We start from the raw sequence: 19,304 nt of genomic DNA, 5'->3' as shown, positions 1-19,304 counted from the left end.
TATATAATAAACAAATAAAATTGTATTTTAAAATTTTTCACAACTTTGTAAAGTATTTTTTATCTAAAATAAAATAAAACACTTTTATGAAAACTAAGCTAAATTTTATTTTCATTAAAAAATAATCTTATTAAACAACTTTTCTAATAACAAATAAATATAAAAATAATTTTTAAATAATTTTTAAAAAATAATTTCTCATGAAACAAATGGGTCTAAATTTGATCCTTAATTATTGGAAAAAAAATTGTATCATTAATGTTTATTCTTCATTTAATAAGCCTCGGAAAACTTTAAGAGAAAACTGAAAAATCTCTAATTTTTTTTAAAAAACTTAGTACAAATTTGAAAATTTGGTTTTCAATTTTCTGAACTGAGAAATATTATATTTGAAAAGAAAGTGTTAATTTTGTTTTTCCTTACTCCATTTTTCTTTAAAATCAAATAATTTTTTTGTTTCTAAACTCTCTAAATTTGCCTTCAAACACTTGATGGATAGCCCGTGGCAACTTCTAATATGTGTTCTGTATACCATTAATTTTTGTTGTTACAGTTTAAAAAGAAGATTTTAAAAAATATATATAAATTGCAACTTTCTCTTAATGAAGTTTTCAAATAAATTTTTTAATGAGACTCCTATAAAACTAATTATAATATATATTTATTAATTAAATATTTTTAAAATTATAATTTAAATAAAATGTAATATCAATCACATCACACTAAACTCCTAAACTGACCGCTAGGATGTGGAAATTTTTCCACACGCCACCTTCCGTGTGGTCAGTTACTGCAAAGAAATTTACAGTCCAACAAATGAAAGTGAATTTTCAAACTTTCATATATATTTTAAAAATATTTTTGTATAGAATTAAAAAAAATTATTTTTTATTTAAAATTAATATTTTTTAATAATTTTATATTATTTGAATATGCTGATATAAAAAATAATTTTAAAAATATTATTTTAATATATTTTCAAGTAAAAAATATTTTAAAAAATAAATATTTTATATTTTTAAATGCTTGCTTAGAAGTTGTGAGGGAACCACGCATAAATACCCTGTTTTATAAAAAATTAATTGTTTTATATTTTTAAATTATTTGAAAGTATGAATATTAAAAATAAATTTTAAAAAATAAAAATAATATTATTTTAATGAATTTATAAAAAAATAATACTTTTAAAAAGACATCTTCATTAATACTAAACACTACCTTAATTGCAAAGCCAAGTTTCATGACTCATTTCCTTCTGATTTTCATAGACATGGTGGTTCAAGTCGAAGCTCATATAAGAACAGCAGACAGACTACGTAACACAGGATTTCTGTTAAGCACAGACACAATGATCTATAATTGATTGAAAGTAAATTAATTATAGCCCTCGAGAAAGTGCTAATAATTAAAGAATCAAGACAGCAGACCTGCGTAGTCAAATCCCACATGATAAACAATGGGATTCGAAACCCGAGATTACAGGAGGCAATGGTAAAGTACTCATGGTCATTGGCACCCAACATTCTGTCTATGATTCAAGTCCTCGAATGGTGGAATTCAACTTCTCCCTAAGATTCAAGTCCTCGAATGGTTGAATTCATCTATATATCTCCCTACATAAACCTCCCCCAGAAGCACTTTCCCTATATTGCGTGGAGATCCACAGTCCAACTTATGGAGTCACTCTGCCGAACTTTTCAAACCAAACATTGCTTACGTAATCCTCTTGTTATATTGACAGCGAAGACCAAATCTAAAGCTGTCTCGGTGGATGGATATATAATGAGATCAAGATTTCCATCCACATATTTAAGAATTGCCACAGAAATAATCAAGTAATTTGATGGCTAGGCTTCTTCTCCTTGGCATTGTGCTAGCTGATCTGTCGATGTTAGGATTACCGCAGCAACCTGCAGCTCCAAGTCCAGCACCATCTGAAGGTGGGGTGGCAATCCCTGCAAGTCCCTGGATCAGGCGGATAGCAAGACATCATTCTGATAAGTCTGAAGCTGGGGGAGATGTGATTCTTGGTGGATTCTTGGTAGCCATTGTTGCAGTGGTTTTGTGTTACATTCGTGTCACGAGACGAAACCAAATCCGGGATGCCTGAATTCTTCCTTCTCTTCAAAGAATTTTGAAGTTGGAGATAGCTATTGGTTAGTTGGATTCAGCTTACTTAACTAATGTATACTTATCTTGTCTTCAGGATTCAGGAAAAAAGGAATCCTAGAAACTATTGAAATTTTGAGAAGATGATGATGTAAGATCTACACAGTACAAATCGTTACATTATTTTGTCTTAAATGGAAGAAACTATTGATGGATACTTTCTTCGTTAATCACTGCTCTTACCAAATTCCCAACTAGCAAATGACACGAACAATGCAATTCCAATGAGCTGGAAAATCGACTTGACAGTGAAATTGTGCTGGATAAACATGGATCCAGGCATGATGAGAGTTGTGGGACTAAATTTCTAATTCAGATTGCTAATTCATATTTCACATATTCAAGAGAACATCAAGGAAAAATTGAGTTGACTCAAAGTACATAAATAAGCTTTTGAGTTCCATTAATTTTTAAAATATTTTGATTTTTCAAATATAAGAAGATCCATATCGATTTATAACCAAATTGACTCGTGCATCAATTCCCTTGTCTCCCTTTCTATTTTCTAAGCAAGAATTGTGATTTTTTTTCCCAAGTAAATTGTCAGCAACCATTAGTTGTGTGCCGAAACATGGATGATTTGTAGGTTTAAAGCAACCTTTAAATCAAAAACAAATTAAAGCACAGTGCCGTTCATCATGGAAATAAGAATCCAATCCACCCCCACCCCCACCCCCACCCCGATAGCAAGTTTAAAAAACAAGACAAGACAAGACTGAAGCCACGGTACGTCATTGACTATATACTTTCAATATATATATATATATATATATATATATAAAAGAATTCAAATCTATAGAATAATATCTTTAGCCGTTTGCATGTGAATTGGTCTTGGGATTTCTAGCTCAAGCAAGCTGGTGCCCACTTGGATCCACAAGAAATCGTACTCCAAATCAGCCTTTTGTTTAATTTATTATTTTTTTCATGTCTTGAAATTTCACATACGCCTCCATATCCATGTTTTTTTCGCCATAAGTAGGCGAATCCTTGTACCTTGATCTTTGAAATTTAATAGTATAATCTCGAATTTAACAATTCCAATATGTAACAATTTCCATTGTGTAACACAAAGTCAAATATACCTTCCAATAAATAAGTAAAAAATATTATTTTTGTCGTCCCTATTTCAAATCAAATCTAGGAAGAAAATAACAATGATTTAGTGAAAGTAGAGAGAGGGAGGGAGATGCAGCCAATTTTCCTTATCTTACAAAGAAGTAAATGCAGCTAGCTATGTTAATCATTCCCTGACATAATTTCTGGGGAATTTAGTGTTTCCTAGCCTAATTTATAGCTATAAATTCACAGAGCTAGTTAGGACTAATATAGCACACCAAATTTCAAATATCCCATCAGCTTCCCTGTCTTCAGATGCGAACAACCGTTCCTTTCAAATTCAGCAAAACATTAAGAACATAACAGACCAGCACAATCATTGAATATCTTTTTTAAGTAATTAAATATTTTTATCAGTTAAGAATCTAAGAATTCCAAAAGTTTGCCATTTGATTCCTCCATTTATCCCCCAGTTTCCTTTTTGACAGGCTCTATGTAGCATCCAAACAAGAAAGAAAAGAAAAAAACAAAAAACAAAAAGAGAAAGAGAAAGAGAAAGTTCTGTCTCAATTTGAAGGAGTTTAATTTGGTTCTTCCTTTTTTCATCTCTGAAACTGAACTCCAATTTTCCTTCCAAAATTCTTCAATAGATCTGCAGCCCCTGCAATATTTCACATAATTAATCTCTCAGTTAGCTTTCCAATATTCAATTTCAAAATGTTTTCTAGAAATTCCACTAAAAGAAACAAATTTGCTAAATTCCGAAAAAAGAAAAATTTTCACCATTTATAAAAATATAAAATCCTCCTTTTCTTTTCACCGAAATGAACAATTAATTGTTTGAACTTTGAACATTTCAAGTTGAGTGTGTACAATTCATTTTTTTTCATGATCCAGAATGAGAGGATCACAGCATTTTTTTTCCATTTATATCTTTCTCTGGACTAGAGTGAGATTAAAAACCAAAAAGGAGACAAAACAGAGGAATTGAAGAAAAATACTCATCAAAATCTAATCAGAATTCAAGTCAATCCAAGCAAAACTAAAATAAATTAAGAAAAACCCATTAAAGAGAAATCAAAGAAGCGCTAAACCCATAAATTAATTAATTACCTTGAGGCTTGCAAACAGGAGGAACTTCAAAGAGAGAACGAGAGAGCTGCTTATGAGCAAGACCAATATCAACAGAGATCAGCCCAGAAGATGGATCATTTACTTCAAAACCTTTGACTGGAAGCCAAAGAAAAAGCTCTTCTTGTATAAGTCCTTCCAACCCCATAAGCCCGCCATAACTGAGATTGGCTCTAACCACACTGTCAAAGACCACTCTTGTCTCATACTTAGTCATGCATAGACCATCTAGCTGCACCTCTAAGCGACCATCTTGGTCAAGACTGTAGGACTTGACATTGTTTGGAAAGAGACCACCTGGTAAGCCGTGGTTTTGAAGGAGGTTTTGTAAAGTGGATGTGGTTGTGGTGATGGTGGAGAGGAGGAAGATAAGGGAGAGAAAGAAAGGGAGGAAAGATACTTGTGTCAGAGACATTGTTAAGGTTTATGTGTACAGATGAAGTACAGAGTTTCAGAGAGATTAACAGATGGATGGGTGTTGTCTGAGGTTTTTCAAGTCAGGTTTTTAGGACTTCGCCTCAGCTCGAGTCTGGGGCAGTGAGTTTTTGTGATGACGATGGTGGATGTAAGGCTGGTGGGAGGAGGCCTTTTACAAATTATGTGCTGGCGAGATTTGTTGTCCATATTGCCCTTGATTTGATAAACCTTCTTTTGGGTGGGTTCAATGTTAATTATACAAAATTACTTAAATGACCTCTCTCTTTTTTTTTTTGAGATTATGATTTGGTCCGATTTGATGGATATTGGCCCTTTCCTTTTTGAAAATAACACAATGTTTATCCAATAAGAGATATGATAGGTTTCGTTTTTCTATTATGATCCGAATAAATAGTAGTAATATATTTATGCATATTCGTATGTATATACTTTAAATTGTTAGACATTATTGCATATAGTAGTTTTTAGTATATATTAATTATACACCATTGATAAAAATCAAAGTTAATTCAAACAAGTACAAAATTTGAGGAGAAAAACTTTTTTTTCATATTTCACTTGTATATAAACATTAAATTAATGTTTTTTACATGATTGAAACTCTGTTTTAAATTTATTCAAAATAATTTTTTACTTGAAAATATATCAAAATAAATTATTTTTAGATTTTTTTTTTACTTTTGATATCAAAAAATCAAAACTATTAAAAAACATTATAGTTTAATATTTTTTACAAGTAAAATTTACTTTTCAAAAGTATCTAAAAGCAAAAGCTACATGGAACACCCTCTAAATTTTAACATTTAATGATTTTAGTCTTGATACAAATCTTATTCACCACTACACAAGGAGCATATGATTTTGCATGCCTATATTTTTAACAAATAATAGGAGACTTCTAAGGTAACAATACTAGAAGGGTAAATAAGTCAAGTAAGCAAGACAGGATACGAAGAGGGACATTGGTAATAAAGAACAAAGGGGTGATGAGGGAGACATAAAATTTGGTAGCGAGTCAAGTGAGGTTGGGACCAAAGAGGATGTTGTGCCTAACAACAGGAGAGGTGAAAGCATCTAAACACAGAAAGCTTACACTTGGCAAAAGGGCAAGAAATGATGAGGAAAAGAAAGAGGAAGAAACTGCTGCTCCGAGCATGGTGGATACTACGAGATTCGAAAAGCACTTCTCTTGTCTCCCATGGTTTTTTTCCCTATATGGCAAATATGGTTTGCGGGGAAACTTACAGTTTAGTCCTTATATTTGTATCAATTCGATAATTGAGTCTCTTGAGAAAAGATTTATGAAATATATATTAATTTAGTATATGCTATGAAATAGCATAAAAATCATTCAAAACCTTCCAAAATATATATTAATTTAATATTTTTAGATTAAAAAAACAATTTTAAGAATATTTTAAAAGACAGGTTGTTTGTTGAGTGAAAATTACAACTACCAATAAAAATATTTTATAAGAAGGATATTTATCAAGACTGTACAAAGAAGGGTGCTTCTTGTGGATGTGACATGTCATGTTTATCATGTTTTCCAAAAACGTACATTAAGAAAACGACAACGTTTATCATTAATGTCAGTTTCTTTTTTCTTTTTTTTATTGAATTTGGCTTAAGATCTTTTAATTTGGTGGTCAATGTTGACAAATTAATATTCTTGACGAAGTCCGTCTAATTTGATTAATTAAACACAATATATATATATATATTGCCTTGTAGTAAAATATTATCGAGCCAATCATGAGTTACGTAGATCATGCTATTCTCAATAATGCAATTCGATAAGTTATGTATTTGGAAATAACATAACATATTAAAATATGTTTATATATGTGTATATATATATATATATATTTTAGATTAACTTAAAATTTAAAATAATATTTATCATCTACAAACTAAAACAACTAATTTAAAACAATATTTATCACCATATTCCTTAAGTTCAACTCATTTACCGAGCAAAATCATTAACAAATGACCACATTAGCCAACACTAGAATGATTTTATTAACATAAATTCATTATTATTGACTTGTTAAAGGGGTTGAAATTTACAAAAAAAACCCTTGACCTTCGGTAACCTATTCATTTACCAAATTACATTATTTTTTGTCCAAAAATAAATATGATTTTTTTTTTGTTTTTGTGTTTTAAAAATATTTTAAAAAAATTTAAAATTTAATTTTTTTATTAATTTGAAATTAATATATTTTTAGTGTTTTGAAATTATTTTGATATATTGATATTAAAAATAATTTTTAAAAATAAATAAAAAATATATTAACATATATTTTAATACAAAATATTATTTAAAAAATAACCACGGCTGCTAATCACACTTAAATATTAATTAGACCACATCTTGTTGGCCATGGTGCAAGCCCAAGGGATATCTCTCTCAATTAAAAACTATGCAGATGGCCTCCCTTAAGAGTAAATTAAGGGCAACCAATCAACCATTAATGGGAGATTAAGACTTCTTTAATACACGGGCATCCCAAAGTTCTCCAAGTTAAAAAGACAAATCGAGTGCTTTAAAGCTTTATTGTATTACATTATATTATATGATAGTACTAATCCATTGGTTGCCATATCGATTAACAAAGCTTTCTGTTCATAATCATAGCGATAAAGATCCACTTTCCTTCCCTTTATGACCTTTTCTTCCTCTCTAATGATAATATTTTCGTGCATGAATTTGATTTTCATGTCTCTATTGTTTTTGACTTTACCCCACCATGCCCCCCTCACCCTCTTATTTTTCCTACTAGCCTTCCCTACACCTTCTTTCTTTAATAATTATGGTCAGGTCATGATCTCTCAGCTCAATAGTTTTAAATCTGATCTCTTGGACTTCCACATTTTGAATTTGGCATGTCTTACAATACCCTATTTATATTTTGAAAAACTAATTTGTTTTTTATTGTAAATTAATGCTAGTAATAATCATACATTATAAAATACAATTTTTGTTATTGTCAAGTTAAGTTTCTTTTATACATTTCTCCCGTAACATCTCAAACATATTTTTAGATTATCATCCATATGGTCTATGGTCTAAATGGATGAGATAGTGCTTGTTATTGTATTAATAATTGTTTTTAAAAAATATATGTAATGTAAAAATATATCAAATGGATGAGGTAATGCTTGTTATTGTATTAATAATTGTTTTAAAAAAATATATGTAATGTAAAAATATATCAAAAAAATATTTTAAAAAAATATATATTTAACATTTACATCTCAAAACAATTTTAAAATATAAAAAAATTAATTTGAAAAAAAAATCAAATTTTTAAAAAGTACATCCACGTTGCTTAAACAAACAAATTTTTTGATTAAAATCTCAACTTGAATTAGGAATTGAAATGATCTAAGACTACTCGTAACGTACTCAATGCTTGAGTCTCAGACTATTATACCAGTTTGACTTCGATGTCCTTAATTACCGTTTAACCATCAATTACTTCTAATGATGACTGCTTCCCTTATGGCAACTCTCTCGTGGCCCATGCAAATACCGGTTGGCCTCTGCCCAAACAGCAATCACCACCCCGTCCCCGATAACTATAGAAGCCACCCAAGAATATGCATACAGTAAACTCAATTTTCCCACTATTACTGTTATAAGGTTTGGCATGTTAATCTCATCTGAATTTTATTAAAAAAAATAAGAGGATTAATTCCAAGTAGACTCATAATCTAGTCAATATGATCAAAACTTCAAGATTGTTTTTAAGAATTTTCCTTTTTAAATGATATTGTTTTTACTTTTGTTAAAAAAAAAAGTTTGAAAACCTACGTAATCAGGATTTGTGTTGGGTCGAATCTCAAGTTCGGCTTTGTAACTATTGGATTTTGAAGATGAGATGAAGCCTTTGCAGATTATTAAGGTCCATTATTGAAGACCCATTTTTGTTAAACGACCTAAAACCCCGCCCTTTTGGCTGGAATGGATGAATTATTCAAGAAGATGCACAAATGACCGTGCAACATGCTCAAGCTGACCATGAATCCTCAACATACTTGACCTGTTAACAGAGAGGTTCCTCTTGATAATGCCTCCCATGGACATATATAGCATTCCCATAGCTGCTGCCTGCATCCCTTCTTTCAGCATAAGGATTTGAGCTTCCAAATAGATAATCAGCAGTCCCCTTCCTTGGTTCCCATAACTTCCACAATCTGTAGCTTGTTGACGATCATTGTCATTCCTAGCATGCCTAGAAAGACAAGGCCAGTAACCAAATAACTTTCACAAAGCTGGTCCATTGCTTCTAAGCCATATCCTGATGGAATTTGTGGCACTTCCTGGCCATACTCATAACCAAGTTCTCCACTTGATCCATTCCAATATCCAGTATCATAGCCAGGCTAAGAATCGTGATGATCACCCTCGTTTTCATCACTTTCTTCACCTTTATGCAAGACTAGAGACTTCTCTCAGGAATTTCCTTTGCCATTGCTATGTTCAAGGGACAGCGGCGCTGCTTCAATAGCAGGAAGCCTAAGCGGTTTCCTTTCACTTCAAGGTTTCGGAGCCGGTTCATTGAGGTGCTGTAATCGATCCATAGGAGACGCCATTTAATGATAAGGCATTCGGATCCGGCGTTGAACTGGGGTAACAAATTTTGTCCGACGGAGGAAAAGGTTTTCCGTAAGTTGCAGCAGGATCATAGCCACCACCGAAAGCAGTTGGATCGTATTCTTCGAAATCAGTCTCGTTAAACTCCGAGACCTTATATGAGACAATGAACCGCGACGGTTCATGATAGCAAGGATCCGGATCATTCTCAATTCGCACAGGCTCACAGAAAGTAAAGGCAGAGTATGCAATTCTTGTGTAAACTTGAGACACGATAATAAAGCATGGTAAGGAAGCCGATCATGGGCATACAATTGGTGCTCATTATAGTTGTAGCTGGAATAAGCCACTGAATATCATGATCTGGGACAGGACCATTGCATTATAGTAAGGAGTTCGAGAGACTCACCGTTAAAGTACTGACTCTGATAATCATCATCATAGCAGAGCTGTAGGCCAATGATCAATCTGCCTCAACTAATATCATCAGCTACTAAATCATAATATGTTATGGTGTTTCGAGCAACCATTTTCCATAAGCTAATCAGATCTATATAAGAATATCAACAAAAGAGAAACACAGCTTATCTGCACATTTGAACAGCTCAATTCACAAAACCGAGCAATTGTCAATGTACAAGAACCATACAATCCCTATCTGATAAGAAAGAGGATATATTTGTTAGGCATTAATAGCCCACCTAATTGAATCTTCCTTCGTGATTATCAAATGCGGGAGCAATTCAGATATTTGCAATGAACCAACCAAGAAGCCATTTTAGAGAAAAGATGCGTGTGCATACGCTTCCATGGAAAAGGACAATAAATTCAAGGTCGCTTTGGAAGAACAGAGGTGTGAAAGTTAGACATGGATGTGACAGAAAAGGAATCAACTTTATAAGCTTAGGAAAACTACAAGGAGCAAGTTCTTTTTTCGTTGGTTGGTCTGTCATTATCATTGGTTAATCCTACAGAACGTTGTTACCTAACCAACTGGAAAGTTTCATCGAAGTTCAACAGGATGAATTGAGAAAGGAGTGTATCATCCAAGCTGTAAGCTTAACAAGACATTATAATGAGAAGACGGTTAACCCACAAGAGGATAACAAGTGGTAAGTATAGTTACTAAATCTGGACCGGTTTGGGTTGATTCAGAATCCAATTGATTAGATGATTGGACTAGTCCAAATAAAATAAAGACTGGAATAAGTAAAAACCTGATTGTAGCTGTGATCTGGGTAACTAAAAAAACCTTTTTAAGACCCCTTTTTTTAATGGGTTTTTTTCTTCTTTTATATTTTTTTAGTTATTTATTAATCCTTTTTAAATTTTATTGTATAAATAGTAATTTTTTTTAATTTTTTAATGTGGAATTTGACATTTTTTAGTAATGTATATTTTATATTCACATAAAAAAATAAAGTTTTTTTAATGTAGAATAAAAAAATCTTTTAATGTAAAATAAAATACTTTTGAAATAATTTTTAAAATTTTATTAAATACTTTTGAAATAATTTTTAAAATTTTATTATTTATCATATGTCTAGTATATATTCATATGGATTTTTATTTTATATTTTCATATAAAATATTAAAATTTTAAATATTTTTTTAATTTTTTAAAATTAATTTAAATTAATCCGAAGCAATATATATTGCTCGAGACCTGACTTCTAAGCAGGCTAACCAATCGAGTCTGATAACCACGGTGGTAAGCAATTACTTCAGACATGAAAAGCTCCTGAACTCAAATCTTACATTTTGAGGCCGAACTAAAGGGCCCAAGGCTCAAGAGAGAGGGCCGAGCTAGAAGGCCTACAAAAAGAGAGAAATATCAGACAGCTTGGGGGCTGTTTGGTCCAGCTATTGGGCCACGATCCAACCGCCTCACCAGTTGTCAGCGAGGCTTCTACGGAAGACTTTGCCACGTTAGTTAGCTCGCTACATAAACAATTCATTTTATTTTAATGGTGTGATGCACGGTTTTCATGGCAAAGCAAATGTCCTGAATGATTTCTCTCGTGCTTGCAACCCTACTCTTTTCATGGCAAATTCATATGATTTAAATGATCTGGGAGTGTATAAATACCCCAGGATCCTTATGTATAAGACATAACTTGAATGATCGAAACACATAAAAAATTTCTATAAAATTATTCTCTTGCATTTTGATCATTATTCTCCTCTCATGCACCATTCTCATCCTTAATTTTTCTAACTTAAGTATTAGGAAATTCTTTATTTACGAAAAAAAATAAAAAATTGTTGTGTAGAATGACCGAATATGAAAAAAAAACCTCATCAATCACTTTCAAATCATAAATAATTTCTATAAATAATTGTTGTGTACCTTTAGAAGTCAATTTATATATAAACACACATATGAACTCTATCTAGTACAACCACTTCCAAATTATAAAAGTCTAGGTATGAATTTGAAATATTAATTATATTCTTTTTAGCATTTTATTTTTTAAAACATGTATAAATTTATAACATTTAAAGTTAAACTTGGTCAAAACTCGATTTAACTAAAAACATTTAAATGACAATGTTGCATGGAAATTTTTTAAAAAAATTTAAAAACATTAAAACGAGCAAGTTGTAGCAAATTCTATGACATTATCATTAAACCTGTTCTAGTGGGTTAACTCTAAAACTTTCTGACTTGATTCTTTGTTTAAATTGAGGTTAAAATTAAATTATGTATAAGTTGTTACGACATAATTCAATCAATTAGGTGGGTTTAAAAGTAGCTTATACAATCGATACAAATATGGCTGGCTCAAAAAAAATTTCAGTTTGATATTGTTTTTTTATTTTTTATAATTGAGATAGGACATATTAGATCACCACTTATTAACCTAGGATAACTGTTAAATTTATAATTTGGATTATTGATACAAATACAATTTATTAACTCGATTGACTAGATATCTTTTTTTTTCCCTGTCTTTTATACTCTCTTTGTTTGGATCAATATTAGATTTGAGTTTGATGAAATTTACTCTCAAATTAAAGAGTTGGTATAGAAAGATAGGTTAAATCGAGAGAAGAGGATTCAAGTTTAGGTATGATAGACTTCAGCATACAATTGAAGAGTTACTCTAGAATCTAGAACTAAATGGAGCAAATGAGATAAAAAATGACTGACTTATGTAAAAGACACATGCTAGATTTGTGCCATGATTTTTTTTCTTCCTTCGAAGGATGAAAAATGGTTGTATTTTTTTATAATGTTTAATTATAGACCTTTTAGTTTTAATTTTTTTTTTTAAAAAACAACCAAATACCTTTTCAAAGTATCAACCTAATAATAACAAGATATCTTTTTTTTCACTCCACCAAAAACCCACACCTAGCTCACCAGAAAAAAAACATCAAGGACCGTCTCAAATAAAATAAATATGAAAGGGCCCAATTATGGAAAAAATATGTGGATAAAAAAAATTACTCTTTATCATTCCATAGTGCAACTGAGCGAGGAACTAATGCAATTGAAACAATCATTTACTTAACTCTTTAGATTATTTTTTTAAATTAAAATTGCTTATAAATAAAATATTAAAAAAAGAAGACAAAGAAGATAGAGAAGCTATATTCCTGGCTTTTGATAATGTGATCATAGAAGACCCATGTTTCTAAGTTCAGAGCAAGGCATAAAACTGCATTTGTATAAGAAATTCAAAATTATGTATTGGACACCACATATATATTATCATTGGAAAAACACTATAGCCCATTAATTTCAGATTCTCCTATTTCTATATATAACATGTATCGAATCATGTATTTGAGGGCGAGCAAGTGAATATAGCTGAAGCTCAGATATAGTGATAAAAAAGCAAAGGAAAACAGGTATAAAACGACTCATACTTATTGTTGTCAAAGTCTCTTGATTTCTATAGTTCGACAAGTATGGCTGTATTGTTGGCCCTATCTTTTATATATTCAAACACACCAAGGTAATGGAATTATATCATTTGAGGGCGGCAAGGGCTTATAGCTCAAGCTCAAGTACAGTAATAAGAAGAAAGAAAGAAAAAATGGCTGTAGATCTTCATGTAGTGGTTCCATGGTCTGCCTTTAGCCACATCATGCCATTCTTTCAACTTTCCATTGCCTTAGCCAAAGCAGGAGCAAAAATATCCTTCATATCAACGCCAAAAAGCATCCAACGTCTCCCCAAAATCCCTCCAAACCTCATTCCCCTTATTGACCTAGTGGAAATTCCATTGCAGAACTTAAACGACAAAGATCTCTTGCCAGAAGGTGCAGAATCAGCGGACTGGATCATAGCTGATGTTATTGTTCATTGGGTGGTGGAGATAGCCCAAGCACATGATGTCTCGCTCATGGTATTTTCTCCATACTCAGCTTCAACAGCTGCATTCATGTGGCCTCTACATTATCTTGTTGGAGATGGCCAGCAAAGGTTCCGGTCCTCACCTGACAGTTTGACAAAACCACTAGAATGGTTTGACTTTCCCTCCTCAATGGCTTTCAAGCTTCATGAGGCTACTGGCTTCCACGCAGGATATTTCTATGGAGATAATGCTTCAGGAATATCAGATGCGGAAAGGACTGCTAGGATTCTTCATGTTTGTCAAGCATTGGCCATACGTACTTGCAATGAATTTGAAGGCGAGTACATTAATCTTTATGAGAAACTACGTGGAAAACCAGGATTCCAGTAGGTTTACTCCCTCTGAGAGACTGGAAATACAAGTAACATAACCAAAAGATTGATGTTTTCTTTTAAATGTAGGAGTATCGAAATAATAAATAACCCCCGAGAGACCGGAAACAGGAGCAACGGTTAATGACGAGTCATGGAGGAAGATGTTCATTTGGCTTGGTGAACAGAAACCAAATTCTGTTGTGTTTGTGGATTTTGGGAGCAAGACTAAGCTAAATAAAAATAAAATACATGAGATAGCTTATGGAATGAGATAGCTTATGGACTCGAGCTATCGGGCCATTGCCGTTTGTCTGGTCTCTCAGGAAACCTAGTGGAGTTAATAATGATGTTGATGCTCTCCCTTCAGGTTTTATTGAGCGTACGAGTAACAGAGGAATTGTGTGTATGAGATGGGAACCACAGATGGAGACTTTATGGCACCCATCAATTAGGGGATCTCTGTTTCACAGTGGTTGGGGATCTGTGATAGAGACTTTGCAATATGGACATTGTCTTGTAGTGTTACCTTTCATCATCGATCAACCTCTTTATGCAAGGCTTCTAGTTGAGAAAGACTTGTCTGTGGAAGTAGACAGAAATGGAGATGTGTCTTTTAGCAGGGACGCTATAACCAATGCTATGGTCTAGCTACGGTGTCTTAGCAAGGAAAAAAATATAGGACAAATACAAGTGAAGCTGCAGCAGTTTCTGGGAATCATGAGTTGCATCAGGACTCTTATCTTGGTAGGTTTTATCAACTACTTGAAAAGTGGTGTTAACGAAAACAAAAGACAACCTCTTCCAACTTGTTCCTGCTATTGTTTAATATTTGTCTCTTTGTCAAGCTGTTGAGGCTTACCTCTGCCATCATTACATAGTTGGCTCTTCCTCCGTCTGTCTGGTTTTACTGTATCAGCTTTCCTTTGTGCGTGTACTTTGGAACTGATTGATTGTTTCGTGTAATAAGATCACTTTTAATCTATCCAAATTAAAACAAAAGGTGCCACCATTATCTAAATCATACTGTTATCAACATTAGAGAAGCCAATGTCTGTAACGAAATATATAATTCTGCGCACAATATAAAGTAATTTAGATAAACCAAGTATTAATAATAATGTTGTGAAACCCGACCGTCTAGCGGGTCACGACCCACAAACTAGAATGGGCTAGTTTTCTTTCGAACCAGGCATGTAGTTGACATAGTTAAACTCTTTAACAAACCCAAATAACTAACAAGTTAACTTGTAATTTAGGTGTCCTTGTTAAAACTTGAATAAGGCTTAATTAACTATTTTTTGTTTTCTTTTCAAAACAATATCATTAAAAAAATTGATATAAGTTAGCTCATTTATCTATATATTGTTATGCTAAACCCATAACTGAAGCTATGAATCAAGTTATAAGTGTAGTTGAATTTCAAAACATGATCATTAGTATTATCTCATTTATTTTTAGATTTTTTAGTGTTTCTAGATAACTTCTACTTTTCAAATTATTTTCACCTAAATGTTTTTCAAATAGATGCTTTTTAAATATATTTTATTATTATGATATGTTGATATAAAAAAATTATAAAAAATATATTTTTAATTAAAAAATAAATTTAAAAAATTGATGGAACTATATTATTAAAAACACATTAAAAGTCTGTTTAAAAGTATAGTAAAAATTATTTTTAAAGTGGTTTTATTTTAAAATATATTAAAATAATATTTTTAATTTTTTAAAATTTATTTTTAATATCAGCTTATCAAAATCATAAAAAATATAAATAAAAAACTACGGTTCAACCGTTGTGCCAACAGACATTAATATGTCCCCTTTTCTATATATTTTTTTTATTTCTTGGTTGCGATGCTCTTGAGATTTTCTTAATGTGGTCCCTTTATAGGATTCAGTTAAATTTTCCAACATATGACAGGTGGAATTATAGGCCATTAAAAAATAACACATGGCATGACTCGTTGAAAGAAATTGACGCAAGGCAATTTTTTTGAAAAAATAAAAGAGAGAGAAAAATGACCTTTATTAATAAAATGAATTAAAACTTGGGTTAGGGGACATCATTGGAAGTTTTGGAATTTAATTAAATTTTGAATTAATTTTATTAACCAAATTAAAAGTTTAATTGAATAATTTATAAGTTTTGGACTTAATTGAACTTGGAATTAATTTAATTTATGAAATCAGGGGCTTAATTGAAGAAATACTAAAGTTTGGGGGCTGATTCAGGCTAAAACTGCAAGAAATGAAGTATAAGGATCAGTATGTAAATGGTGATAAAATACAGGGGTCCAATTAAATTGTATCCAGGGAGCTTGATTACAAAACTTTCAAAACGTTAAGGACCGAAACGCAAATGGCAATCAACACTGTTCATCTTCTTCACCCGAGCCAAAAAAAGGGATGCCCAACGATGCATCGCCATTAATCCCGCAATAACAGTCACTTTATTACCTGGGTAACGGTGGCATTCTCTGGCTAAAAAGCCAGAGAAAGATAACAGAACAGAAAAGAAAAGAGAGAGGAGGGGAACCGAGAGAGAGAGACCGAGAGAGAAGACTGGAGAGACAGAAACAGAGAGAAGCATTGGCCAGCCAACTTAGGAGCGCCAACCTCGTCTCCGGTTGCACCACCCCCCTTTTGAAAGGATAGACGCGAAGGGGAACAGAAAAAAACAGAGCCAAACACAAAGACTAAAAAAAAAAAACCAGAGGAGAAAGCTTCCATTCAACCAGCAGCACCTAACATCTTCATCACCATCGTTGTTGTCCTGAGCAGAGGAAACGCAGAAGGAAGACCAAGGAAAGAAGTAGGAGTCACCACCAGCGTTACAACCATCTTCGTCGTCTCCAGAAGCAGCAGCTCCAGAGCTCCTCTTCAGCAGCCACTGCACCGGAAACAGGGCACTCCAGGAGAGAGATACAGGGACGAACCGGGGAAGAGAAGGAAGAATAGATGAAGAACTGAAGAGGAGAGTAGCACCGACCCTTCAGCAGCACCATCATCTTCGTCCCCAAGCGCCAGTTCTGCCTCCAGCTGCACCAGGTAAGCTTCTTTCTCCTCCCGCTTTGCTTCATTTAATTAACACTATACTAGGAATGTTTAAAAAAACTAATTAACTGAAAAAATTAAAGAAAAATTAACTGAAAAAAATTAAATCAAGATAAAAAACTAATTAAATTGATTTTTAAAATTATAAAATCTAATTGATTCGGTTTTGGTTTTACAAATGAAACCTATAAACTAAACCAGTTTAATCTAAAAAGGATATAAATTACCTTAACCCTAACCTAACACCTCTCATGAAAAGCCGCCGCATATTTTTTTTATTCTTTATTTTCCTTTCATTTATTCTGAGTCTTATTTCCCTCTCATTCTTTCCTTCCCTATTATAGATCCTCCAACCCAAAGCTCTCATGACTTTTTCTACTTTACTTTTTCTACTTTCTATATCTTATTGATTTTTCCGACTCCATTAGTTCATTTAGACAAACAATGACCAGGTGTTTGGAAAAAGATTAACATTACGATTTGTCAGATGAGTTTTATGATTATGTAATCGCTTGATTACTGTGTTGGTATTATGGTAATGAAAAAGAGAAAGAAGGAATTCTATCACAAAATTTTTAAAAGAAAAAGCTCAACATAGGTTCTTTTATGGGTCTAGGAATGATGACTTTGTAGTTAATATGACTTTGTAGTTAATATTATTGAGAGAGGTGTTATTATTAGAGGAAAAAAATGCATGCAATGGTATGCTTTGGTTTTAACAAAAAGAAATAACAATCCTTGAATCTGGAAAGGTGTTTGTTTGGAGTTGTAAGCAAGTGATTCCGGTGTTGACAGAAAAAGTTAAGATAAAGAGTTAATTTGTTTTTTGTTTTCTAATTAAGAGGGGCTTTTGAATCCCTTGTAAAAATAACAATTTAGCTTCTGATTTCTTAAAAAGAAAATAATAAAGTTGATCCTTGTTTTAGATGTAATGACTATTAATGATTTGTTTGAATATGCATGTCTTTTGTATAATTAGATTTATTGGTTTTATTTAAAAAACCAAGTCAAACTGATTTGGTTTGAACTGGATTTCATGTCTACTTTCTATATCTTATTGATTTTTCTGACTCCATTAGTTTATTTAGACAAACAATGACCGGGTGTTTGGAAAAAGATTAACATTATAATTTGTTAGTTGAGTTTTATGATTATGTAATCGCTTGATTACTGTATTGGTGTTATGGTAATGAAAAGGAGAAAGAAGGAATGCTATCACAAAATTTTTAAAAGAAAAGGCTCAACATAGATTCTTTTATGGGTCTAGAAATGATGGCTTTGTAGCTAATATTATTGAGAGAGATGTTATTATTAGAGGAAAAAAGATGCATGCAATGGTATGCTTTGGTTTTAACAAAAAGAAATAACAATCCTTGAATTTAGAAAGATGTTTGTTTGAAGTTGTAAGCAAGTGATTCTGGTGTTGACAGAAAGAGTCAAGATAAAGAGTTAATTTGTTTTTTGTTTTCTAATTAAGAGGGGCTTTTGAATCCCTTGTAAAAATAACAATTTAGCTTCTGATTTCTTAAAAAGAAAATAATAAAGTTGATCCTTGTTTTAGATGTAATGACTATTAATGATTTGTTTGAATATGCATGTCTTTTGTATAATTAGATTTATTGGTTTTATTTAAAAAACCAAGTCAAACTGATTTGGTTTGAACTGGATTTCAGTCCGGTTCGGTCTCTATTTTTCAAAATTAATTTAATTCGGTTTTGTTGGTTTTTTTAATTCAAACCAAACTGAACCGAACCAAACCATGAACAACTCAATATTACATTGTTCAAGTGAATTTTAATTTACTTGAATAGTCTAGCAACAACTGAATTAACGCATGTTGTTTTGCCCAGCCGGGTCACAGGTTTGGGTGAGTGACTGAGCCGAACTGGTAGATCTAGCCCAATTTATATAGATTGAGTTGGATCTAGCCCAAAAAAATATAAAAAATAATGAAAAATGAAAAGATTTGTGCATATATAAAAAATAAATTTATTTTATTGGCTAATTCATTTATGCTAGAGTTAGGAATAAAAATATTGATTTAAAATTTATTTTATTTTATAGTTACATAATATTTATCAACAGCAGAATTGGAAGTACCCGTAGTTGAATATTTATTGGTGTCAAAACCAGGAATAATATAAACAAATCATCGTGGCATAA

The 19,304-nt window shown here is 31.9% G+C and overlaps 2 protein-coding genes, 1 long non-coding RNA gene and 1 pseudogene across 3 annotated transcripts in view; 2 read left to right on the top strand and 2 right to left on the bottom strand.

Moving 5' to 3' along the window:
• DYT1 (basic helix-loop-helix (bHLH) DNA-binding superfamily protein) overlaps window positions 1-2,110 on the top strand; it is a 4,133-nt gene extending 2,023 nt beyond the window's left edge. Inside the window, exon 5 of the mRNA XM_011005112.1 lies at window positions 1,896-2,110. Within this exon, the coding sequence (XP_011003414.1) occupies window positions 1,896-2,110 (215 nt within the window). The remainder of the gene's footprint in view (window positions 1-1,895) is intronic.
• Window positions 2,111-3,379: 1,269 nt separating this feature from the next.
• Window positions 3,380-4,947, bottom strand: LOC105110141 (uncharacterized). The gene is made up of 2 exons (XM_011005080.1): window positions 4,342-4,947; window positions 3,380-3,889 (listed from the first exon to the last, which is right to left on the bottom strand). Exons 1-2 carry the CDS (start codon window positions 4,772-4,774, stop codon window positions 3,831-3,833), a joined length of 492 nt encoding a protein of 163 aa, XP_011003382.1. The 5' UTR covers window positions 4,775-4,947; the 3' UTR covers window positions 3,380-3,830.
• A 3,738-nt stretch (window positions 4,948-8,685) lies between these two features.
• Window positions 8,686-9,893, bottom strand: LOC105110140 (uncharacterized). Its single transcript, XR_839411.1, has 2 exons — window positions 9,813-9,893; window positions 8,686-9,739 (listed from the first exon to the last, which is right to left on the bottom strand). It is a non-coding gene; the product is annotated as an uncharacterized LOC105110140 (long non-coding RNA).
• A 3,400-nt stretch (window positions 9,894-13,293) lies between these two features.
• LOC105110166 (putative UDP-rhamnose:rhamnosyltransferase 1) lies at window positions 13,294-14,863 on the top strand (annotated as a pseudogene).
• The last annotated feature ends 4,441 nt before the right edge of the window (window positions 14,864-19,304 follow it).

This window comes from Populus euphratica, unplaced genomic scaffold (assembly GCF_000495115.2).
Source record: "Populus euphratica unplaced genomic scaffold, PopEup_1.0 scaffold243.1, whole genome shotgun sequence".
Classification (NCBI taxonomy): Eukaryota; Viridiplantae; Streptophyta; class Magnoliopsida; order Malpighiales; family Salicaceae; genus Populus; species Populus euphratica.
Note: the sequence above shows the minus strand (reverse complement) of the source record. Positions and strands in the feature narration are given on the sequence as shown.